Source organism: Euwallacea similis, chromosome 30, assembly GCF_039881205.1.
Source record: "Euwallacea similis isolate ESF13 chromosome 30, ESF131.1, whole genome shotgun sequence".
Lineage (NCBI taxonomy): Eukaryota > Metazoa > Arthropoda > Insecta > Coleoptera > Curculionidae > Euwallacea > Euwallacea similis.
Window position 1 is genome coordinate 1,742,332 of NC_089638.1, and position 27,713 is coordinate 1,770,044.

Below are 27,713 nucleotides of genomic sequence, written 5' to 3' on the forward strand. Positions count from 1 at the left end.
ACAATATAGAGTTTTAAAAGCGATCTTAGACAAAACAATTGTTATAGGAAACAAAGCAAGAGGACGAATAAAAAGGGTGAGAGGCGTGACGAGAGTAATTGTGTCCAAAGAGGCTCATTAGCCTGCACTAATTGCCGGTGCAATCTAATACACGCCCGTATGAAAACACCTTCTGTTGTTTCCGTAAGGCAGTGCAGCCCTAGGGGAACAAACACGGTTATCCCTTGATGAGAGTATATGAAGGCTTTGTTTTTTTGTTGTATGTCATCATATAAGTGCATTATGTTGGTTTAAACTCTTTTATTCGCACTTTTAAATTTAGATTTAACTAACGGTATCCTGCTTTTATTTATTACATACTCTTTTGCCAATGAATTGGAAATAGTGTTAGAACGACTTATAGCAGAAAATCATCAATTACAAACAAGTACTATGTAACAAATTCATAATATTATCTAGTATTTTTACGTACAACTAGCAGCTGATTCGCGTTGATGTCTTAGCATCTCAGCGAAAACTACATATCAAGATTTTGAAATAGAAAAGCAATTGAAGATTGGCAGAATTAAAATTTCAAAAAGTTTATAATGAACCAGCAACAGGTCGTGGAAAATGAATTATACATAACCGGAAAATACGGCATGTTTCTTCACTCGCCGAAATTACCAACCTTCCTGCGGCTCGGCCGCAAACTTTCATCTCGCTTGTAACTTGCATTGGAACTCACTCGTAACATCCTTGGCCTGCCTGTTCTCCAGACATGACCCCATTAGACTTTTTTTTGTTCATCTACATACCTTTCAAGACAAATCTCAACCGATGACGCTCATCACACACAGCCATCCGGCTTCTCCCAAAGAGCTGGGGACTCAGTTGAGACCCACAAAACAAAAAGCTGAGATCTAACACTGTATAATTTGCATGATATTATATCAAGTGAGTGTCCTTAAAGAAAGGTATTAGTGGGCCAGCCAACTTAGTCTTAATCTTGTTTTACGCATCACTACTGGCAAGAAAAATTCTATGCGAAAGCGGCATTTCCTTTTGAAAATCATAGAGAAAAAATCGTTTTTCTTTTGCGGCATAGGAGAGAAAATATTATCATACCCAACGTTTACTTCATTAGACCACTCACTCAAACTTATTGTATAGGGGGCGCAAACAGCAAAATAATAATCAAATAGGATAAGCACCCTCGATTGCCGGGTGTCACTAGGGCCACGCTCGTTATTCGCTTGTTAGAGACAAATGAAAATCGCACCGCGACCCACTGGATTCATTTGTCATGTATGTGCGATTTACCCTGCAGGGTGCGCCTAATTACCCTTATTTATATACACTTTGAGAATTGGTTTCTGCGATTGTTTGATTGCCAATCGGTCCGACAAATTAGGCGCAAAATGCGTTTATTTCAGTTAGTTAGATATTCGAAATGGGATTGTCAATATTGATTGAACTTGGTTTATACACTAATCCGAAAGGGATGTGGAAGTTCTCAATATACAGATTTGGTAAAATAATTGAAAGGGTTGATAATTTTAAATAATCGCTCTACAGCGTGTCGCAGAAACATTGGTATAAATGAGGATGTCTGAGCAAGGCCCTACTATTGGGAAATTTTAGTTCTGTAAGTCAAAAACTGTAATATTTATTCCCTATTTACAGAATTAAAAAATTGCTTTTACATCCTCTATAACAGAAACAAGCAACTTTTGTATTAAGCAAGTCTAACGAATCGCTCTGTTTTTTTTTTTACCCTCTAGCACCTAATTTGCACCATTTTTCTTAGGACACCTGTATACGTATGAAAATTGGGATGGGGCGGTTATCAAGGATGATGAATTTTAAAAAAACCGCCATGTTTCAAATTTCTAAAAAGCGATTATCTAAATAGATATCCAAATACTCCGGCACAATTCAATTCATTTCTAGCTGTCTACTTGTTGTCGTATCATACCTGCTCCTAAACAGAATTTCAGCTACAACAAAGAGAAATGAAGAGCAAAACACAATTAAGAATCCCGTTTGTTTTATAAGAGGTCTAAGAGGGGTTCAGTATTTAGCTAAAATAATAAAACAAAGGCTAATGTCACGTTCCAATTAGAGGAACCGAGAAGCGCTCCCCCGAGTTAGACAGGGATGAAATCACGTGCCCTCTTTGAAAACCCTTGTAGTATTTCATGCGGAATTGAGGGTCTTATGCCGAATGCTTTGGATGTCTTTTTTTAAGTTGGAAGATTTATGCTAACTATTTCTTTTTTTATAGAATCGGACATATTAAAAGGTGAAAATATACAGTGTATCTAGCGTCAATGTAAAGTGATATGGCATGGAAGAATTAAGAAGAATTTGTTGAATATTATATAGTTCCGACTATTTTTCCGGACATCCGAAAAAGAAACGTTTTTTTCTTTTTCGCTAAAACTGCTTTTTTGTGAAGAATCAATATTTTTTACCAGATCTTCCAAATAGATAAAATACAACAGACAATATTTTTTTCTTAGGAGTACCTTTACCCACTATTTTACCCAATTTTGACTGGACCTTTCAATTTGCCCAAAATTGCTCTATAACAACCCAAACCTCTTCATATAAAGCTTTCCCTTTTTAACCTTCTATATGGTTTATCCCATTTTACTTGCCATCTACAAACCTCATATATAGTGTCAATTTCACCAATGCGAGTTTACCATTGTCATCAAATAGACATTTTCAATAACTATTCATCCGTTTTCCAATATTAATTGTCTTTGATTCATTAAAGATCACAATATTTTTAAAAAGTTTCTTAAAACTTACCTGTACCCTAGCTTCAGTGAGATTGATCTTCATAGCTAAGTCCTCTCTGGTGAACACATCTGGATAGTGAGTTTGAGCGAATGCACTTTCCAGCTCTTCCAGCTATGAAAAAATGGGCATGAAGATAATATCAAAAATTAATTGAGAAACCTACTTGCTGGAGAGTAAACGTGGTTCTATTCCTCCTCTGTTTTCTTCTCACGAACGTGTCATCGTGAATTGCAGGATGATAAGAGTAACTGGTATCTGCAAATAAAATATTTCGATACTTTTTATGCTGTCCTTAGAGTAAACTTAAACTTAAATAAACTGAAAATAAGTATTTCCATCGATAAATTCTCGAAATTGACACAATCCAGAAATCAACAAAATTTTCCAATATTTTCGCAGTATTTGCCATCTTTCCCTCGCAACCCAATAATTCTAACTTAGTTTAATGTTACATGGAGTTATCTCGTTTCCGTCCAAATCTACTTTGAAAGTTCGGAACTCGGACTTGCGGTCATTCCTTCGGCTAATCACTTTAGATGTTCCGATAAAAGTTTTCGACACCGAAAATTCCATTAAAACAATTTTCGAGGCCAGAAATTATGAGTTAGGCGAAATACCGTTATATTTCTCCATTTATTTAGAAAGTTAGTTTAATATTGACGAAATTAGTTTGGAATAAACAAGTTTATCTTTTAATACCAATTATAAAGTTTATGATTCATTAATCAAGGCTCAGAGCTGTTGCAACTGCGATTTTTCTAGAAATTGAACTACGAACTCTATAATACTCCACAGAGCTGATATGAAAATATCTGTAAACTGTGATAGTTATTTGCGTGGGGTAAATCCAGGAAGGGACTTGCTACAGTAGGAGTTTAGTACGGGCGGAGCCATGTCAGGAGCTAAGTCTGGAAAGTTGCAACAAGTACTGTAACAGTACCGAACAGATGTTTATTACATATTATTTTTTCTATTAGTAGCTATAAAAGGCACGAATATTATTGAATCAGTGTGAAGTTCGTTTTCTCTCTTCTTTCTAAAACCCTTGAATAAAAGATCAATAATGACACGTACGTATTTCATTATTTACCTAGTGACATAATCGGCCACAAATTCGTCATCACCCCGTTGTTTTAACCATGGTTTCTATGGAAACCAAGGTCATATGAAACATTACTCTTAGCGTTACGATTTAAGACACATCGCCTTTTCGTGTTTCGCACCTAATTTATGTTTGATTTAGGTCAGTTTATTGTAGTTTTATCAAATCTAATAGGGCAAAGAGTCATCTTAGATCTACCTTTTAACAACAATTTTATCTCGACTTTAAAAAAGGATCTTATCCTATCTGGTAAATATTATTCATTTTTAGCCGCTCTGTGCAAGATTTGCTGATAAATTACTTGTGAATTTCATACATTACCCACAAGTACGTGCGTGAGGCTAATCTATGGAAGAATTGAAAACGTAAATGACAATCGTGGTCGCTAACAATTATCCTGCAACCTTTAACTTAACATCGTGACCTTCGATAGCACGTGACTGAAGGAAAGAAATTGATAAACTCTAAACTAAAAGTGCAAGAATGGTGTTTTTATATAGAGAGTAAATTACCGCACACCGATTGCAAATGGCTAAGTGCGGTAAAGACACTTCATGAGTATCCGATGCAATGTTTCTTGCTGCTAACTTTGTTGTCTTCTGTAAGTTTAATTAAACACAAACCGGAAATTGTGAATTTGTCGAATTTGCTAATTTTATAACAGCAACACTTTAATTGATAATATTATTGCCTGGAACCTGGAAGAACTGTATTAACGGATACGCGTTATGACGTTACGTGTGATACTAATCTTCATAAGTGTACATCCAGTAAATATTTGTTCCTTATTTGTTATAAAAATTAAAATTCTGCTCGATAGAAAAAATAATATAAGATACACAATTCATAAGGCGCATGTCGCACAGTTTCGTTGCAATGACAGCAAGTGACCTTGTAGAACTTGTGTATTAATATACTATTATCGCATTCGATTGCTCACCTAACGCTACTTTCGCTTTCTGCATTGGTGACATAGGCAACTATTTAAGTTGATAAATTACCTAGTTAATATCGTCATTCACTGACATTTAGTCATATTTAGTCTTAGCACACCTTCAAACATATAGATTGTCTCGCAATGTTCCCCAATTTAGACCGAATCTTCATAAAAATTTAAGCAAAGCAGATCAATATTAAGCCTCTAAATATTAACAAGGCGGCGATGTTTGTGTGTATGTGTACGGTTTTCATTCGTGGAGTATAAAGCAGATTATAAGATTAAATATACAATTTCTCTGAATTATACATGAGATTTTAATTAATATATCCTCGGATGAAGCTAATTTTATTATGCGTAACATTTCAAAATGGTGAAATTTGTTGAAAGTTTAATTTGAAAACTCTTGATGTTCCCCGTTTAAGCCTAACCTGATTTGTCCTTAAATTACTTTACTTATTACACCGATTATTCGAACACTACTTCGTGACTCCTAAGGTGGATATATTATAATATATCACTAGTAATATTTATTATTTTGCAGAAGCTAGGTACCTATTTGCTTTCACCAAAAATGCAACACGTCCAAAAAGTACGGAAACGTTCGAGAAATATTGAAAAAACGTGAACAAAATTTGGCATCTATGTCGGCCGACCGTATGAAAGAGATACAATCGGCCGGTTGTGTTCGAGTTCGATTGAAATCAGGCTTAATATCACACCTTTCCTACTCCAAATTTATGTGAACTAACGTTGTTTTTCTAATATTTTTGGATTCCTGTTCTTTTGGACAGACCGCATGTATATTTCGAACATTTCAGTCTTTTCTCAATTACCCTTCTCAAAAGACTTGCCACATACGCATTAACATAAATTAGTCCGCATCGCACATTAAAGATTAATCATATTATGTTGGCCAGGATAGTACAATGCCGAAACGTAATTTTTATTCACTTTACTGGTCCGAAGGGAGTTTTGCACCCCCTAACAACAAATTTAACCAGCACATGCCATCTTTAGGGTAGATTTACTTATCGTATTACTGTGACTCGTAAAAAGGAATATTTTCAGCAACCTGTGATTATTATCGAGTAATCCCATAATCCACCTACAGGGAAGGATCTACGGTAATGATGATGGATGTTGCTGTTGAAGGATGGTATTAAGCTGTCTGATTTATTTTGGTGGGGAAATGATGTAATAATTGCAACTGAATGATGCTACAAAATGCGTAACTTGATGGTTTTTCATCGCTGCTCCGGTATTGTTATTGCAAGACATTCTGATAATATATTAGTTACGTTATAGATGCTGATGGCTTTTTTTTAATTTCTCTGACGATGACGTATTCTGCAAAATACACCTATTTTCCTTCGAAATTCCCTCCCACCAGAGCCTAGGGTAGTCTTACTTAACAAAAACTAGACCAAAGGCACTTTTTGTGTGCGAATCAGACCACCACTTATCTTACCCACACTTTACTAAGCTATGCCCTTGTCAGTCCCACAGTAACCTGAGCCCAGACCTCCCAGAGCAAAGTTTATTCATATTTTTGTAAAGAAGAATAATTTTTTTGGAGTTCGGATTTCACCTTGAACAACTGATATAATTTAGGGAGGAAATTATATCAGTCGAGAAAGGGAGAGAGGGAGTAGCAAGGGAGTAAATTTAATAAATCCCGCCTCAAATAATTATCAACTGCATATTCAATTTCTCGACTGCTTATATCTTCAATTGGAACTACTTACATGGATGAGTCGGTGTAAACGGGTATTCTAATGTAGGTAGTCTTGGCTGCGGAGCTCCGGGATGCAGGGTGGGTGGGCAGTGGTAGCAGAACATGCCCCTGCCACCCCCACCTGCTAACTGGAACAAAAATTATATTCATGAGATTATTAGCTCTAGCTGCGTATCGTACACGCGCAAACGCTGGAATGTTTTTCATAGGTTTATAAAAAAAATTATATCTGTGCTCAGATAGACCACCTTTATATCTCATATAATGGACATGTTAAAACATCCATCGATTGAATGGAACCTCATATATGAGGTACAGTATTGATACAACAAGTTTGAAACTGAAAATCAAATATAAGTGAAATAATTTTAACAATTGCAACAAAAAAACTAGAGGTTTCCAGGCGCCACCTAAAAATATTCGAAATATTCCTGAAATCTTTCAAAGGGGTGACACGTACCCAATTTCAACCACTTTTCGAACTGTGAACACCGATCCCTTGGGAGCCCGAAAAGCTACATTTAAAAATTTAAAGTAAAGATCATATTAATCTATTCGATGAGTTCTATCAGCCTACGCTGAGCAAGTTGCTTTGTCTCTTTCAGTTCCCAAGATACAGACTAACATTCATATCGGCTTTCGTGATTCTGAAAGTCAGATTGTAGTCCGATTCTACCACCTGCTGTGCAATTGGATAGTACGTCTGTAGAACTTGTTATTAAATAAATTAAATAAATACTGCAAAAACATCATATATTTTTTTACCATCAACATTTTTTAAATCGATTCCTTTTTTTCACGATAATAGTTCACTGCCCTTGCATACTATTGTCTGTGATACTCGGTGTGAACGTTAAGCCCTAATTGTCCATAGCTAATAAAAATGTTTGTTATAGTCATTGCACCAAATGGATCTCATAAGTAGCAATCTTTCAAAATCGATCAATTCAATTAGGTTTTAATCATTTTATTGCTTATGCTCGGTTGTCAACAAAGAGCTCTCATCGATTATTTTATTAGTTCATTACGTTCTGATTTGACTTTTTTACGATTTATTTATTTATAATTTATTGAAACGTTTTTCACAATCTATAGGTCACAGGAAAACCAATACGACCATTTTGCAGGCAATAATTTCGAATGTCTTTTTGTTTTTCATAGGTATTATAGAAAGTATAAGTTTTCTTATTCAACAGGTACTTAAGTTACGATTTTTTGCTCATAATACATAGGTGTTTATTTATGCGGAAACTGACGCTTTTGTTACAATTTTCGTGCAGAAACCATTAAAAAAGTCACGGCAATGAACTTTGTTTTAAATAAGACACATTGTGAATTTTTACTTATAAAAATCCGCTTGTCCCTTACCTGTTTATTGACCTTTCAAGATAAGTGGGTATATAAACATAAGTAGCAAGTTCACAGCATGTGAATTTTCATCCATATTCGAACATTTCCCTTTTTAATCCGGAAATTCGGAATATAAAATTTCATTTGACGAACCGTACAGTTTTTAAAATTTTATTTGCCAGAGCCTATTAAAAGGAATAATTTTTTAATGAGCGACAACGTTTACTAAGTACCCCGTATTACCGGAGATCAGATTAGGTACCTACGTGTCATGAACCGCTTCAACAAATTCTGATGGTGTTCAAAAACAAGAGCCAATTTAATCAGATTTAGTTCTTAAATGCTTCTGCTTTTGAGTTTTGGCGTGCGAATTCTCACTTCAAGTGGATGGACTTCCGTTGGGATAAGTGGTTCCAAGGGACGAACCCTTTAAAGTATTCTTTGCACAATTATTACCTCAGTTGAAATAATAGGGCCAATTATTCAACTGAGAAGAAAAAGATTTGATCTACACGTCATAATGCTCCAGCTCGTATTGTGCTTAATAAGATGTGGGCTCTAGTTAACTCGATAAAACAAATTTGGTTATTAGAGATATTAATAGGGCAATATTGAAATTAGGCTTATAAAGATTCAACAGAATTTAATTGAGACATATATCTACCAATTTGTTTAAATCGCCTTAGACCCGTATGCTCATTGTGAATGGTGCTGGAAATTATTGAGATTTAATTTGGCGTGTTTGGAAGTTTTTAGGAGAATGTTTTGAAAAATTGGTTTTTAATCACCAAAAAAAAATCAATTACATATAAAATTTAAGTGAAATAACTGGCATCTCTTATGTGAATAAATGCAAAAAAGTACTTTAAATTTCGTATGTACACTAATATAGATAAGAAATACTATATTAATGTGTGTATGTGAGAAATGTTTAAACAAAACATGGATTAAAACGTAGTCACAGATTATGAACTTTAAATTTCATTATATGTCTAACTATCCTTCTATCAAGAATGAGGTAAAATTCATTAATAATGTTCTATCAAAGTTTTGTCATTCATGGGAGAAATGGATGCGAGAAATGGATTACCTCACGCACTTTTACTAATTTTCTTATAAATAATGAAAAAGGTCCTAATATTACCCCTCTCAATTTTATAATTACTATATAGGATGTAGCGAAATGGCTGTTTTGCCACTAAAGATTTCGTAAAGCAAAAGAGATGCGAAACCAGTTTAATGAGAACAAAGCCCATTGTTGAATTCAAAAACAAAATATAAAATTAATATAAGATATTAAACAAAAAAAAATGAAGTTGGTATTTAGAAACTGAAACATCACAGTTGAAAAATAACGCAATTTTCTTGAGGAAGATAAAAAAGGCCTTAGGAAAGTTGTCTTAGCTTTTCAAAATAATCACTAATAAAGTCGTAAAAATAAAAACAAAAATATATGGATTTAATTTTAATTTATCCCCGAAGTTCTGTCTTTGTTCACTACAACGTTATGAGTAAATATCGAACACCCTGTATATACCTAATAATTATTAGAGAAAATATTTATTACCTCACAGCAATCAATATTGGGTTATTCCACACCATTCCCTATTCTATTAAGCACTATAAAACATCCAAAATTGTGGTTGTATTATTTGTTGTTTTATTACTCAGATTATCATTATAATTTAGTGTACGCATATTACCGAAGTTAATTAAGAATAATAATTAATAAATCTCGATAAACACTAATATTCAATTAATAAACATTGCTTCCAATCAATACATTGATATCAAATAAGCCATAATTAGTGTCCTCTCATGTAAACCGGAACTTACTAATCTAAATTGCTGGGGATTTATTGGGATTTTTGTGGATTGATTTTAATTAGTTAGAGTTGATGGAATTAAGGAAATTAAAATTAAATCATGTGCTAGAAAATTGGAGTATTCTGTAAGCCAAATTATAAATGTCTTAATTAGGTTTACAAGACTATTAGCTATCAGGATAAGAGTGGCATGTTTTAGATATCTTGTGAATTCCATACAAAGGCAATTTTGTATACAAAAGTAGTCTTATATGCTTCCTGCACTGGATATTTTAATGTGAAAAGAGGTAATATTGTCATTTCTTGATTAGCGTGAGAAAAGCGCACTTTATTCACTGATTTGCGTGAGTAAAAATGAATAAAAAACAAATTTCATCCAGTATTAATTCTGTAACCATAAAAATATCTGTTCCTTCTGTTTTACAAAAATAAAACTACTAACTTCACTACTTTTCTTAGTCATGTAGTATTCCTCTAACCGATTCACATATTTCCCGTACTGGCGAGCAGCATATGAGAACATTATTAGCGAGTTACAGAAATTTTATCATTTGCTTTTTCTCATCATTATCTCGGAAACAGTTCTTTTCATCATTTCACTATTATTAAATTAATTCAACTCGCTTAAATCTCAATTAAACTGCTGATGCATATAATACAGTTAAATTGTGTTAAATCGACAATCCTCGATTTATGCTGGATTTCTTCGACTAGAAGAATCACAATTGTACTCGTATTAGATCGATTATCCAACTGGTTAGACTGAGTGACACTTTAAAGGGTGAAATTAAATAAAAATAACGTGGGTGAGAAAGCATAAAACACATGACACGTGATTCTTAAGTGGTTAATTGAACATGAGGTAGGTGTTTTTTATGGTTTTGGGCAGTTGAATTAATGAAAATTGAATTTCAAAAATTCACCGATGATTCTAGGGTAAAAATATAAATGAAAGGCAGTAAATGACGTCTTGGTCTTGTTTTGTCCGTTACTAAAATTCCCTTCTTTCCATTGCAATTTGCTTATGACATCTGGAAAAAAGTGACTCCCTCACAAGTTCTTATTCATAATCCCAATGAAATTTCAGTTGATCATTCATTTAAACCACCCACTAAAAAGGAGAGCGACCAAATTATAGCGTTGCTTAATTTATGCAACAGAGCCACTTGTTTGAGATGTTAAAGATAGGGGTGCTCGCTCGAAATTCAATTAAGAACCTAACTGGCTAATAGAGACTTTTGGTAGACAAATTGCGTCCCTCATGTTATACGAATATGATTATCCGATGGGATACGCAATTCGGGGGTTTAGTTAAGGGGGAGATTATGACAGAGGGTACAGATTGTAGAATTCGTTATACATGTATTTATTTCGAGAATATGGAAATCTTATTCCATTCCCTCTTTTGAAGGTTAAAATATTAGATCTATATCTGTCCCGCTCAATCCTAATAAAAACTGCCGGTGTTTTTATTGCATAAGTGTTTTGCTGGTCTTTAGTTTAATAACCTCGTTACAATTAGGTTTGTTGGTATACCACATATCACTAATAAGAGCATCCTGTGTGATGTGTATTAAGTGGTGCAAATTAAATTGTTCTGCGTTAAATAGATTTTTGGTTCTAGACAGAGTTCTCTACAGATTGCTGTTAGATATCTATACATTTTTATATTTGGAATATTCTAATCTTTTTTGCTTACAGTTATATAATATCATTACACATCGCTGGCAGCTGATTTGCATCGATATCTTAACGTTTCCAGGGCAACCGCGTATGTGTTTTTCAAGATTTCAAAGTACAATTACAACAAACGTCATCTCGGGAAATTAGCAGAACTAAAATTTCAATAAATTTATCATGAATCAGTGCTAAGCCGCAAAAAAGCATTATGCACAACTCGAAAGATTGTCTGCGCATGCGCATGTTTTGCACTCTTATATATGTATGAGAAGTTTATTCTACACACACCAATCAAGGGGTAATAAATAATCTGGATTCTTCCCAGGTTAATGCCTTGGTAATGTAACTATTTACATCTGATGTTAACAATGAAAAAAAACACCATCTGGTGACCACCAAAACCACCTCTGTAAAGGTTCATTTCAAATTGCACTACAAATATCTAATCACATTCATAAAGCATTGTACCACACGCCCACGGCAATGATGTGAAAAGTTTTAGTTACACAATAACTGTTTTTTTACAACTATCAGAAAAATTATATCGCAAGATCCTGTATTTCTATATTATTACCTTCACTTATTAAGGATTCCATTTTCCATACACTTGAATTTTAAGATTCTATCGAATATTTTGATTTTTTCATTCTTACTAAGCCGAATCCCGTTGATAGTCAAATGTGGTAAAAGTATATTATGCAACGAGCATATCGCTTGCAAGCAATCCCCAATTTCAACTTTACTTAATTTAAATCTTGATAAATCTTGTAAAATCTTGATTATTGATCGCTGTCATTAATACACTTGTTCGTTAAATCTATTTTACCACACTCTCGTCAGAAAAAGTTATGCATTTGTTGAAGAGTCGAGTTTGTTATTTTGTGTGAAAGCCGACATTACCAGACTTATAGATATTTATAACGAAAATTTGTGATTCTCACTCCAAAAAGTGCATATAACAAATTTAGGTTTAAGCGTTACGTTCCTTACAACATTGTGATTTTCACTGAATGACCCTCTATATGTTTGAAATTTTCCGCCGGATGTGTGAAAACTCGTAATGAAAAGTGAAAGATTGTAACGTAAAATTACTCATGACTTTGTTATTTTCAATGAATCATCTTTTATACTTTCAACTGAGCTTTCCATACCTTATAAAGCTCTTAGGTAGTGGGATATACAGTAAAAAAATTAATGTTTGAATTGAATAGTAATGTATCATATTGAGTATTGTTAGGTTCATTTATTCGCAAGATGTCATATTTTCTAGAATCGAGAAAGTCAATTTTTCATTGTAGTTCTGTTTGCAATCGAATTTACATTGACATTTATAACACGATTTCCCAAATATTTTAAATTTAGGGCGTTACTTTTAATAAAAAATACTTACTATAAGTGTATTTTTAAACCAAATTTTAAAAAATTTAGGAATACAATATAGTTATATTTTTCAAAATTTTGACGCCACTGTCTTTTTCACTTTTTTAACCTCTTCTAAATTTTAACATTACGATAAATTTGGCGTAAAAAAAACATCTTATATTTTCTTTAAGTAACAGCTTTTAACTCCTAAGATCTCAATAAAGATCCTTGGTTTTAGGAGAAATTTAATTTAGTGTTCCGTTAAAAAATATGACTATTTTTTTATATTTCTGCCACACCCTAATAAGTCTTTTATAAATGCAGGTTCATGGAAAATGGTTTTATAAGTATTGCATGACTCTTGTTCAAGATTCAATAGTTAAAGGGCTAGTCTAATTTTTTGCAACACCCTGTATAATAACTTTTTTTTTTCAACGAGATTAATTTCCACAATAAGTGTGTAAATGTGTAATTGCTAAAATACGCCTTTACTACTTACTTTATGACTGTCCCCAAAAATCGTGATGCTGCCTTTGGGGGAATCCCCCGATCTCTACTAACTAACCTCTCCCACCTTCTACGTTTTCATCAATGGTACGTCCGTAAGCAAACTACACAGTCATAATCTTATTAGAAAAACACATCTGACAAGATGTTAATGACTTGAAAAAATGTTGCAAAGAACAATTCGCGAGTTGCGCCCGTATTGCCACGAAACAAGCAGAGCTTTTGCCGCCAAAGCTGTTAAAATGGTTTTATCTCTGCCGAGATGTAGCGCGAAAAGCGAAACACGTTGCTATGGGAGGTCCATTAGGCAGCTTCCCGACGATCCTGCGTCCCGAAATCCGGAATAGGGAGGCGGAGCTTAAATCTGGAGAGTGAGAGGGAGAGTACCGTTCCCCTTTGCCCGGAAAAAAGACCTACAATAGCAATTCTTTTCCGGTAAACCGGATCTTTCTTAATAGTGGGGATACAGATACAGTTTATGGCTAAACACTAAACACTTTTTTTACGAGCAGATTAAAGCGAGATGGGTTTAATGGATTTGTTTGTCCACATAAGCGAGAAGGATAGCGGATGGGGAGCAGATTTTCTTCTTGTGGTGGTGGAACACGATGAGGTAGTTTTTATTATTCATGGGTAATTAGATGTCTTTCGTGTTCGGGTTGATTTTTGTATTAATTCAACTGTGTTATAATGAGTTCTTTTCTTCATTATTCCGTTTCCTTCGCAGTTTTGCAGTTCTGTGGCAATCTTATACAGGGTATCCCAGAAACATTGGGGCAACAAAAGAGCATAGAAAACTCGGGGAAAAAATAGAGCTTGTCAGCCAAACATGTCTTCAGATTGCTTAAATAGTATGTTATCTTATAAGTTGGCAACGAAATTACAGTTTCTGATTTATAAGCATAAAATTGCTTATTGGCAGGGGGGTTAGTTTCTGAAATAAATCGACTTATCCTTTTAATATCGAAAATTTTAGTATCGATAATTTAAACCGTTTTAGGAATTCCTATATTTCTTTAAAAAAAAATGAAAATATCTAAATAAAAAGCATGATAATACTCTTTTATGAAAATTTGAATTTATATATGATTTTAAAGTATATATGTTACATATGTATGTATCATGTTATAAAAGTACATAATGTTATTGAAAACTCCAAAGGAATCAGTTTAATGAAGTATGACGAACGCCTTCTGTATAATTTTTAGTGGCACCTAGATTAACTACAGTTGTGTCCAATTGATTTTGTTATAAGTTATTATAACTTTCTTCTCAATATTCTCGTGTCCAGAAATTACGCACCTCATGCTGGAAACAATTCGGTGTTGGTGCTCCCTGGTTTTCTTTCTTTTATCTTGAGCACACTGCGTATTGTAATTATTAACGGGGAATTGTAGGAGTTAAAAAAGGCTAAATAATTCTTAGAAAACGCATAACAATAATAAAAACATAATGCAAAATGGCATTATTTAAAATCAGATTGTTTATTTAAAAATAATTTTTCCTGTGTAATTAATAATTAAAAGTCTAAAACCCGTTTATAAGCAAAATAATAATAAAATCGTGTTCATAAATGGTTTGATATTTAATTATACAAATCCCTGAAAAACATAAATATTGTATCAACAAGATTTTAAAACCTTTTTATATTTAACTCTACAATATTAACTTCGTATGTATTGATTTGTTTTTTTTATCATTTAGATTACCAAAGGTTTAGTGATTTTTTTTCTTGCCTTTATTTTTAATTCATATAAAAACAAACATGGTATTAAAAGTACTAGTAGGTAATGTACAGGAAAAATCAGGATCAGGCGTGTTCTGGAACCGGAAAAGCTGAATAGCCAGACAGGATTATTTTTGAGCTTTAAAAAATTAATTGTATCTCACCTTCCATGAATTTAAGCGTTTTTTAGTAGTCCGCCCAGGAAATCCTATTTCACTTAAATTGTCTAAATATCTTGCGTTTTGTTAGAGAAGAGTAGTCAAGACAAACATGTTCAATGGGGTATGATCGTCAATCATGGTAAAACAACAAAACATGTTTGAAACTATTAAATAATCATAATGACTACTTTATTTAAAATTTTATGTTTTTATATATCTTACGATGTGATGATTCGCATGCGAAGACTCATACAGCTTTGCATACTCACTTATGTATTTTTACAACCATTATTGGTTCCTCAGGGCGCAAAGACATCATATATCTTTATAGTCAGCGAAGATGCCCTTAATTCACTGTCCTAATTCGATTTATGTTTGCTGCCTTGTTAGGGTCTACGATTCCGTGATCGGTTGATGGAATTAAAACCTCTGGAATCGATACAACAATTCAACGCTGGCACAAATAACACGAAGAAGACTGTGAAGTTGTTAAACGAATTTGCTGGAACTAACTAACTTAAGACCCTCACGATAACAACTAATTCCAATAAGAATTTTATCGAGTTTTCTGTAGAATTTTCTCTACTTTGTTTTTTCATTTCATCGCTAAATGATCGTCGAAGGTATAACGGTAGATCTTTGGTTTGTAACATATTGTGAAATAATTCTTATTTTGTGAAACTGTGGTATGCTGTGTGCTAACAATAATATCCAAATCCTGCATCTTAAAGCCCCCTTCTTAATTTCTAGATATTTTAATTCCACAAAATAACCAGGACTAAAACAATTACATAAACTTCCGGATCGAGTTAAAAGCATTTCCCAAGGCAGGAATTCTTTCCTCTAGAAATCGTAAGTTTCTAATCACATTTTCAGGCGGAATTTATTCTTGATGAGGATTTTTGGATTATTTCGATTTAATCCGCAACTTAATTACCGAAGAACGAAACTTGTTTTACGAATTTTCGGTCTCATTTCTATTCATTCGCTAATCACCAAGTCTGAATAAAGTTGTTTTTAAGTTATTTAAAAAGTTGGAATAATGGAGTTTTTGGATTCAGATGGTTATTTCTATGAATTGCATTGTATTGAACGAATAATTACTTCTAAGCAGAATTCTTCAGTCATTGATAATGATACTGATCTGGTGGCCATTTTTAATCAATTCCGCATTGGTTTCGTTATTTTATAAATCATGGATCACACCTCATCCAGAATAAATTAAAAAGCTGGATATGCGAAATCACTAACTCAATTACCACTCACAGGTATGCCTTCGTTTTTCATTTACACTGGTATTTCTACTCATCAAGTAGATTTCTGTTAGCTGCGATTAGTCACCAAAGTTACCTCTCAGAGCGCATAATAAATTCCTTTTGTTTCGAAAAGTCAAAAGCAATAAATGGAAAAGAGAATGGAATAATTGGCAGAATTTGAAATCAAAGCTGCTTTAAAATAATCTAATAAAGCTCGGTAACAGCCGGGGATGTCCCGTGCGACATTACTGAGCCTCGGTGACGAAATTGCATATAAATTCGTCGAGTCTTTTTAATCCAGGGCTTTTACGAAGTTAACGATATTTTTGCTTTGACAATTTTTCAATTTTTTTATTTGCACGCTTTTATTTCCACGAAACGTTAGCTAATTTGTTGATGAAATGCGCGTCTACGTGTGTCTGATGTAAAAGTAACACGGAGAATAAGCGAAGAGAGTAAGCGGAAAGTTTACATTACTGAGTAGGTAATCTATTAAAGCCAAATCAAGTATTGTGAGGATTACGGATTATCGACAATAAGGAGGATACGAGTTATGCAGTGCTTTAATTTCACAAGTAGCCACTTCAATTTGATGTTTTCCTTTTCCTAAAAAATTAGGTGTAGACCAAAAACACGTTAATTGAGATAGCGAAGAAGGCATCTAAAATTAACGTCATTTGTAATGTGAACTCCACCCCCCCCCCCCCCTGAGCTAACCCAACTTAAAAATCTTTAATGGAACTTTAACGGCAGTGTCCCGGATCTGATGGTTCAGGTTAATAGGAGGTAGAAGGGATTACAAAATAGCGCCAATATTTCATATACTTTTCTTAGAGATCTGGGTTCCTTAACGCACTATTACCAGGCCTTCAAAACGCGGAGTGGAAAATAATTATTACCATAGCAATCAATTATCGGTAAGAACTCAAATTGATCGCCTTGATGCGATGTTTAAACATACGTAAATGAACTTATAACATCTCTTGTTGTTTTTGAGATACGGGGTTAAGATGGTGCCTATTTTTGCAATTTTTAAATTGCTGTAAAATTAGGGTTCCAAAAATGCTTTTCCACAGCTTCAAGACTTGAATTGAGGCATCCAGGATGAATAACGGGTATATATCACTCCATTAAACCAAAAAACCGTAACTGAAAAGTTCTAACGTTCTATTTTTTAAATTTTAGTTTAAATTGCGAGTTTTATGCAAAACGCTGTTTAAAGCATTGGAACGCGTTGAATAATTGACTCTTTTTATTCATATTATTATTTTATTATTTTTAAAAGCTTCACATTCTTTTGCGGAATATCTCTTAGCTTTTTTGTAGTAAATGAATTTTACTTGCATGAGTAACTAGTATTATTCGTGCGAAAAATAAATTTTTATAACTAAAAAAGATACGTTTTTTTTGTTATATACAGTCATTAAATTATATTTTTATTATACATACAGTACTCTATAAAAGTTTGGAAACATTAATAAGATGTGGTTAAAATGTTGGAAAAGTGGTTTACGATCTTCATTCAATTGCAGTTGAGAATTTATCATGTATCATCATCTTGTACTATATTTCCATGTATACTAATTTGCCGTTAGTTTGTAATGTTATAAAGAATTTGAAATAATTTTTTCTAAAGAGCAAAAACACATAAGTTTGGAAACATATAAAACAGAGTTGCTATTTTGTTGGACGATGAAGATTATTAGCAAAGGGTCTGTTGTTGAGGTATTTTCAACATTTTGCAATCATGCATTAAGCAAAATTATTATCTTTTGATTTGAAAAGAAAACGATTTGATTCTTATAAACGAGGCGGAAAAATGATAAATATTGCTAATTGTTTGAACATGTATTGGAAAACAGTGTCAAAAATACTAAAACAATATAAAGAAAGAAGTACAGTAAAACCTATGTTAAAATCTGATAGACTATGTAATACTTCGGAGAAAACTAATCGTTTAATAAAATGCATTTTAACAAAAAATCCAAGGAAAATAATGCTAAACATATAACTCGAATTATTAAAGGGTGGTTTGAAGATCATAACGTTAACGTGATGAAATGGCTGGCACAATCACCTGATCTGAACCCTATTGAGAACTTATGGGATGATATTCATAGAAAAATTATAATATCACAAATAAAGACAATTTATTTGAAGGCAACAAATTAGAGTGGGGAAAATTATTAGCGGAAAAATGTGCAAAAAACATTGATTCTATGACAAATCGGTATAGACTTGTACTCTAAAACAACTGATTTTCTATAAAATATGAAAAGAAACGACTTGTTTCCACATTTATGTGGTTGTAATTTATGACTTGTTTAGCTAAAACATCTATTTCTTCTCTACTATGTATTTAATTTGAACGCAATTATTCTTGAAAGATGACACATTCAATTCAATGTTTATTGAAAATTTGAAATGCCAATCAAAAATGAATAAAACTCATAACTCATGTTTTTGTACATTTCTCTTACATGTTTCCAAACTTTCGTGGAGTACCGTATATTATTTTTGACGCTGAATGAGAGAGCGATTGCAAAATGTTCATAAATTCATAAATAAATACATTTCACATTAATATGTGAATAAATTAAAAATTTTAAATTCCCTATAAATATTATTTAAGCAATCTAAACAAAATGTACTTCTTTCAGAGTTGAGACAGGAGTTTTTAAAACTGGAACGTAGTTCCACTATCGAATTTCGCAATCAAACATCAACAAGATTTGGCGTGACGTGTTCAGAATGCTCCGGAAAGCCTTTGCCTTGATCACACATAAGTGAGTGGAGAAAACGAATTTGTTAGTGACGCTACACTGCACTGGATTGAAGGGAATTAGTTTAGAATTTGTAGAACTCGTGACGAAATTTACTTCCACAAAGACTCTAACTAACATGCTTTGTACGTGCATTCTACGGTTAACTTTATTTCAAACTGTTCTGTATCGACTTTTGGCTTCAAATTCGTATGACGTGTAAATTTAGTGCCTACACCTTTGTGGTTATAATATCTTTAAATATTACATTATAATAACGTTTTTTTTTTTTAATGGAACACCCTATATTTTTTCCATCCGCGAAGACGTGTTGTCCCTGACTTCAATAAAACTATAAGCAACTACATATTTATTTTAAATTGTTTACAAAATATTTACTCAGGTATAACTCAAATGTTAGGTAAAAATTATAGAACATTTCAAGATCATTTTAAACCTAGCTTTAAACAAACTTTTAACCACGATCAACAAGTAGGTTACGTGAATTAATATTAGTTCCATTCGACGACTACTAAATATAGTATACCCATTCTGGGGCCTTAAATATTCGGTAAACGGTTAAAAATCAATATACAGTGGGTCCAAGGTAAGGATGTCTGAAGCGACTTAGTTTTTAACACTCTCATATTTTAAAATTATCTTCACTGGAAACTCTCCAGAAATTTTACTTTTTAAAGAAACAGAACAAATAATGATTGCAACTAATGGTAATTGCCAATGGTCAAAAATTGATTTAAACTTAAACTTCTCACACCTCTCGTGCCGAGTTGCTGAACAAATACCTTACAATTTATGTAAATTTTATAAAAACATACGAAAATGAGCCATACAAGGTGGCCGAGTAATGTGAAATCAATCGTTATCCTTTTTAACGTTAGAACTAGAACAAAATATTAAATATAAGAGTTATAGAAAAAAGGTACGTATATTTTAAAATTATATCAAAATATACAGTCTCAAAAATGCCAGAAATTAAAAAACTATGATTTTCTAAGTAAGTAATTCAGCGCAGTTGCTTTGTGCACCATGTTCTTTACCTATTTTCGACAGTTTTTGAAATGTCCAGTATAAATTTTTTAATTTTTCAGAATTTAAGGGACTAATTTGAAATGGTAAAAAGCGATGGAATCCTATTAAAAAAACAATAATTTAGAAATTCCACACTTTTTTTAGATACCTTACATATCTTCCTATAATTTTAAAATATGTACGCCTTTTCTTTTTACTGCCCTTATAAATAGTAACTGTTGATCCTAATTCTAATGGTGAAGGAGAATACACAACGCGATTTCGTTCTATTAGGCTGCCCTGTGTATCCATTGGTGTAAACATAGTGAATTATCCTATACTTGCCTGGGAGATATTTTCATTTTTCAATAACCTAGAAATCACGTACGTAATATCAATAAAGAAAATCTAAAATTCCTATTTCTATTCGTAACATCTATTGTGTTTTATATCGATGCATTTCGAATGAAAAGACGTAACTTCAGTGCCTGCGAGGCAACAAATATATTATTCATTGGAAATGTATTTCACATTGAATTTCGCCAAAAATGGAAAACATATATTTATCGGGAAATTGGTGCAGAAAAACAAGAAATATTTTGTTAGGGGGTGCGACAAATATGTGCTTTTGAGTCGATGTGATCACGTAAAATTCTGTTCTCGATTCCCATTTAAATTAGCTCAAAAAAGGCACAAATCTGCAATATTTTATCAAGCTACATGTATGAAGCTCTTAAAAAATTTTCCTGAAAATTTTGGTGAAGATTATAAATGCATATTTAAATTATAACTTAAATGGCTATAAGCATAATGAGGTATTTATGGACTTAATTATGTTAATTAGTTTATTTATAATTTGGGGAATTTTACTTATGCGTCGATTTGAATTAGGTGCACCGAGATGTACATTAACTGCAGAGAAGGCTTAACTAGCATTTCCTGTAAAATAATATATTCTTTAACGAGTAATGGACATGGAATTTTCTGTGACTAAGAGGCCCCATTGTAACCTGTTGCTGCAATTTTTGAAACAAGAATTTGCCGAAAAATATGCAAAAATGCTATGTCACCCATGAGGAAAGAATTTTTTTTTTAACATTTAAACGTTATATTATGGGACAAATTTTGCAAGAAATTTCCCTACGAAGAAGTGTTGCTGCAATAAGTAGTTCCTATGCTATTTAAAGAAAACAATATTCGGAAAAATCGGTTTTATGATTACCCGGTTGATATGCCATTAGATAAGCCGATTTATAAAGAATATCGCAGAAAAAATAGAACAAATAAGTATTAGGAGTCAGAGGCTAAAAAAATAAAGCGACTAAGGTAAACTTGCCTCATAGAAAAATTGCTTCTTTTCATCATATACAGGGTGTCAAAGTAATTAAATTTTAAATTAAAAAAAATATATACAGTGTGGAAGTTTTGGATAGAAGAGTCCATATAACTAAGATGCCGAACATATGCGGACAAAATCCTCATTCACGTCGATTTTTATTTTTTCTTGCGGTTTTTTTATGGTAAATTCATGTATAAAGGGTAGTCCAAAAATCAGGTACGACCACCAACTTTGTTTTTTCAAACGGGAACACCTATTTTTTATTTAATTTTTGTATTCTACACAAAATTCTAAGAGTGTTTCATGTGCCATGTTCTATACCTAAACGCAACAGGTCTCGAGAAATTTACGATTGAACATTGTTGACGTTGTTTATTTACCGTGTGTCCTAAAAAAATTTAATGGATTCCAACCATTTCTGATCAAATAGATCATGGGATTATTTGAGCCCGAACCCACATGTCTATTTTTTATTGTTTATTTTTGCTCAGTTTCTGTTTATGCCAAATAGTGTTCCTCGTTTATTTTGATTTATTGCAAAATGGTTCGTCATTTGACAGAAAAACAGAGAATAGAAATTCTAATTATGAAAGGATGTGAAAATAGACAACGTACACATCAAGAAGTATATGTTTTATTTAACAATAAATATCCAGATGATGGTCCTTAGTGCACTCCACAGTTTCTAAAATTTTAAATAAATTTTCTGAACTGATGTTCCCAGTGATACTTTATGGTTTCACCATGATGGAGCACCCCCTCATTACCACGTTGATGTTAGGGCTTATTTAAATAACATTTTTCCTGAACGCTGGATTGGGAGACGAGAGGTAATTGAATGGCCGGCACGATTTCCTGATCTCACGCCTTTAGATTACTTTCTATGGGTTATCTCAAGAGTAAAGTAGACTTTAACTAGCCAGCAATTATCGAAGCCTTAAAAGAAAGAATCCGTAATGAAATAAGAACAATTACCCCAGCAATGCTTAAAAATATTAAACAAAAGTTCATTCATTGTCTCGCTTACTGTCAAGAAATAGGTGGGATCCAATTTCAACATTTCATTTAATTGTTCGATTTCGTATTAAATCGGTTCTTTTTAAGACCAAAGAAATTTTAAATGAAATGAAACGTTTTAGTTTTTGATATATTCAATCGTAAATTTCTCGAAACCTGTTGCGTTTAGGTATAGGAAATGGTATATTAAACACACTTAGAATTTTGCATAGAATTCAAAAATGAAATAAAAAATAGGCATTTCTATTTGAAGAACAAAGTTGGTGGCCGTATCTGATTTTTGGACTACTCTGTATACATGAATTTACCATCAAAAAAACCTCAAGAAAAAATAAAAATCTACGTATCCGAAGATTTTAGCCGCATATATTCGGTATCTCAATTATATTGACTGTTCCATCCAAAACTTCCACATTGTATATACCTGTACAAAACTATTAATCATTAAGAAAGACTCAAGTAGTCATTAAAATATCAAAGGCATGTCTTAGATAAATTCATTTGTTAATGAGTTGTCATGGAGATGCTTCATGGTAAATAGCAAGTGGCTTAATCAACGCCCTACGTTTAGAATTTCCTGCTTACTGCGAGGTTTTTTTTAATGATTCCCTGTTATAAACGACTAAATTTTGTGGCACGTCATAAATCATCACCGGCTCACATACCTTAAAATGTATTTTATATCAGGCATAAAATGGAATTTAGATAAAAAGCCATAAATCCTGGAAGGGAGTTGTTTGTCCGTTTTCCCCGGGACTTATCCCCGTGTTATCCTGATCCTTTAAGAAACGGGGTTATTTTTGCATGCGAATAGGATAAATGCCACAGTCTGAGCGATACAGACAGGCAATACATTGAAAGGATCCTCGGGGGAAACATACACTATTCCAGGTTTTCGCATGCCTTCCTGTTCACTGAATGTTTCGCTTTTGATATGTTTTATCCAATATCCTATGGCGATATTCTCAACTGGATTGCTACCATTATTTTAGTGTTTTCCGAATCAGTCACTGTGAAACATATGTTTACCTTATTATGATAAAATGAGAGAAGTTGGGAGATAACATTTTATACTACTAGTAGTGTAACCTTGATAGAGTAATTCCACCCTAATTTTGAACAAGTAATACAATGTAGCATTGTGCTGTAAATTATAAATTTTTCTGCCGGAAAAATGCAGTATTCCGGGAGCAGTTGTTTGCATCCCTTATGTAATAATCTATCTGTTAGTAAAAGTGTGCTTCCACGACTCTGGCGTGAAATATGAACACAATTTTTAAATTTGTTCAGAGTTAACCCGAGGCGCACAGTGTTCAGCGTAATCGGGTTGCAGCTTCAAATGAGTTATTCATTTTAGATTTACGGCCTTTTCAAGTCGAATTTTCCCTAACACTATTTAAGATAACGCTCCTCGCTGGAATATTACGACCGTTCTTTTTCAATGTCGGCTTAGGGCCCAATTTACATGTTGCTCGGAGCTTTTCTAGGCGGTTCTCTGCTTAAATCTCATTTCGGGAGACTATGTGTTACATAAATTTCCTATAACTCGCTGCTGTTATTTATCGTTACTTCAAATTTGGGTTTAGATTAGCTCATTGCTTCTCAAGATAAATGTCTCGTAAATCAATGAAATAATAATAGGGTTAACAAATCATCCAATGTCCACATTTGGACATTGTACCGTTCCAGGTTCTGTGTAGTTTAAGCTGCGAAAACCAACTCTAACACACACTTGTGTCTTTTTCCTAACACACGCGTGTGTTAGGAAATACAAATGAATAATGGACGCAGCGCAGTGAACTACCCTGGCTTGAGGAATTATTATACTTATAGTCATATGCTGGTGTACTTGTTGAGCATGAGATTTGAGCAACTTTGCACTCGCATAACGTCAGAATTACGCATTTTAAAGCATCACTTAATAATAATAGTATGAAAATTATGTCATCATAAAGTGGAATCTCAAGGTTGTTTGTCCCGGAGAACAATTTGAATAAGTCCACATTCGAATGATCGATAAATAACAAGCGCCTCATGCTAGAGTCTAGGACATAAGGATTGACCATAACGTAACACACTACGTCTGTCTTAACAGAGGTACAACCTATAACATCTCGGTCGGTATTTATTTTTTAGATCTTATTTTTACTAAAGATTTCTTAAATTGCATATTTTTAACAGTGTGCGCATAGAGAATCAATCTAATCGCCTCTCTGAGGCTGACGAAATTCTTTTTGTACTTGTTGACTATTGCATTGTACTAAGTGACTAATGTTAATAAAGTATGGCTTTTTGAATACGTGAATCGGCCTTGTGTAATTTTCTTCAATTTGTGTTTTCCCTAATACGGAAAATAGTTAAATTCGAAGATTCACCACGAGAACTGCGACAGTGAATAAGAAAAGGGGTCGGCGACTACGACGCATGCAGACGCGCGGGTGGGCGGGGGTAGAAGCTTTGATCTCGCCATATCTTTTACGAATGCAAATTTCATTTTGCCCTGCCGTACCCCATCAAAAATATGAACTAAACGATAACCGTATTCATTATTCATACCCGGGGCACTAACCGCCGCCACGGCGTTCCGCCCCCGGATAGACAGGGGTGACTACGGTGGAGCTTTAACGCGCGAAGGATTGCAAATTGCATCGTGCTTATAACCAGATGACCGGCGCAATGATAACAAATATATTTTTAATATGTAGAATTAGCTTTTTGATGACTAGTCAGGAAATAGATTGTGTTGCGTAACTAGCGAAATAAGCGGTGTCCGGCAAAATGATACGAATTTCCCTAAGTAGTATTCCCTAATAAGGTCCACATATGATTTTTCGAATTTTGTCGTATGAGAGAAAATTACAGGGAAAATGCTAAAATATTACCAAAATCTATATCTCCGTAAAAGTACCTACAGCAACCATTACTGTTACTGATCCCATTTGTTAACCGAGTTATGAAGTGAATAATTTTGCCTTCATTTCATAATCAGTAGCGGAATGAGAGCTAGATATCATGCTCATAAATATAATACATTTCGTTAAACCCTTAAAACCTTGATTTTTCCCCTATCCACGTACGTCATAACTCATACTATCCAAGTAGAAAGTAACGAGATATATCTAATAATTGGACAGCAAATAGTTATCCGTTTCAGTTACGAAAACTGCCATCTGTAATTAACATATATGGTAATGGCGTTTTCTATTAGGAACACTGATGTAAAATATACATACATACAATATTCATGTATAATACATTATACAATAAACACCAATGAGTACGATACGTTTTTTGTAACACTTTTAAATTGTGAGTTGAAGTGTAAGATCGCGATGCTACGCACTATAATGGGTGAACAGGTTGCCATAGCAACGTGTATAATGAACGGCTAAACACTTTATATCCCGTAGATCCGTTATTATTGGCCATTATTGATGATTTTGCTCATAAGAGCCATTAAATATAATGATTTTAAACTTAAAAAGTAAATATGGAAAAAAATGGTGGTGGCCTCGATATGACCACACTCTGTTTATATAATCTAGTGAAATGTGTCTGGCAGCGCCATCTAACCCAGGCAAAAACAAATCGGATAATTCTCGTAGGAATCTGTAGGTAAGACTATGTAGACCTCTTTTATGGTCTGTTCTGATACATCCTGCATTATTTGATTTCCTGTAAGAGGGCTCTCAGAAGTATAAATAAATTTTAATTAGTATGGAATTATTTTATGGGTTTATACATTTATAAGATTAATGGAATACTGCGTTAAAATAAAGAAAGCAACATTTGAAATGTTATATATTGAATTTAATATCAATTTTAGAACTAAATATCTCCAAAATTGCTTAACCGATTTTGGAAATGGAAAATTGAAAATACAATTTACTTTTTTCTTTGCTACCTCAACTGTTTTTATCATAAAAAATAATAATCAAAAATTCAATTTTTTACACTGAACAAATCATATGTTGAACTTTTGGCCCTATCTCGCATAGTTCCTGAGATACAGGGATACATAAAAACAGATCATCCTGTATATTAGTGGTCCATTATGACTGCTTTTCACCTAAAGGAGTAGAAGAACTTCAGGCTTTGACCCGGTAGGTACCTCATGCTTATACGTATCTAACAAGTTTTAAATAAAAATCTCTAATTCTGCTTTAACCGCATACATAAGTAGTTTCGATAGCAGCGAGGGTACCTAATAGCTACATCCTGTCTTCTCTGAAGAGTAATTTATTATAATTTATGTGTCTTGAATTTAATTTCTTCTTTAGAGCCAACAGAAGGAATGCGAATTAAGGGCGTTATGCATGAGGCTAGTTATAATCCAAGATGTTGTTTTTCTTTTTAATGGGCGATAAAATGAAAAGATTATTGCTACTTTTGCCACTTAGGAACTTTTTTAAAATACGACCATAATTATCATTTAACTATTTCTTGAACACATTCCAAGATTAATTTTTAATTAAAAATATTATATTTTTTTAACTTGACCAGAATGCTTTAACATAAAGCAAGTTAGTTTAGCAACAAAATCTTCTTTATGGCTTTCAGCCACACTTGTAGATGGCCATTCTACATGCAATCTTCACATCGTCCAATAGGACTGTTAAATAATAGTTCACTTAAGAACTTTTAAGAGTCCTTAAGCTTGTGAAAAGAGTGTCCTCATTTGCTTCTTTCCCTCACCTCTTGTTCTTAGAAGGTTTTTGTTTGTTTTCTTTAATTTCATTGGTGTCAAATAATATTGGAAAAAACTGAATGCTCATGAAGAAAAATAACATTTTAGACGTTTTATTTTTATATGATTAATATTTTACTCATAGCGGCCGAATAATGGTTGTTGCTAGCTGGTATAGATATAACCTGAAAAACCTGGTCGATTCTATTAGTAAAATTGTGAAATTTGCCTAAAATCCCACAAACTTTTCATTTTATAATAATTCGAAAATGTATACAGGGTGTTCCAGAACCAATGTAACAAATAAGTATTGAATAAGAAAGTAAATAATTTTATGTCTTCAATGGTTCTCTCGAATCTTTAGTGAATTTAGGGTGACTCTCATCGTCTAATTTTTTGCTTCAACTTTTTGCTCATGGATAACACAGTCCATATGACTGTAGT

The 27,713-nt window shown here is 33.2% G+C and overlaps 1 protein-coding gene across 2 annotated transcripts in view; it reads right to left on the reverse strand.

Annotated features, from left to right (window-relative positions):
• Positions 1–13,585, reverse strand: part of Drgx (Dorsal root ganglia homeobox) — a 38,195-nt gene extending 24,610 nt beyond the window's left edge. The window contains exons 1-4 of one of the 2 annotated variants that reach the window (XM_066403683.1): positions 13,285–13,585; positions 6,578–6,695; positions 2,954–3,045; positions 2,800–2,901 (exon numbers count right to left, since the gene is read on the reverse strand). In XM_066403683.1, the coding sequence (XP_066259780.1) occupies positions 2,800–2,901; positions 2,954–3,045; positions 6,578–6,671 (288 nt within the window). In that variant the 5' untranslated portion in view covers positions 6,672–6,695; positions 13,285–13,585. Of the gene's footprint in view, positions 1–2,799; positions 2,902–2,953; positions 3,046–6,577; positions 6,696–9,484; positions 9,555–13,284 lie in introns of those variants that run through there. The other variant, XM_066403684.1, reaches the window with a different exon arrangement.
• Positions 13,586–27,713: the final 14,128 nt, after the last annotated feature.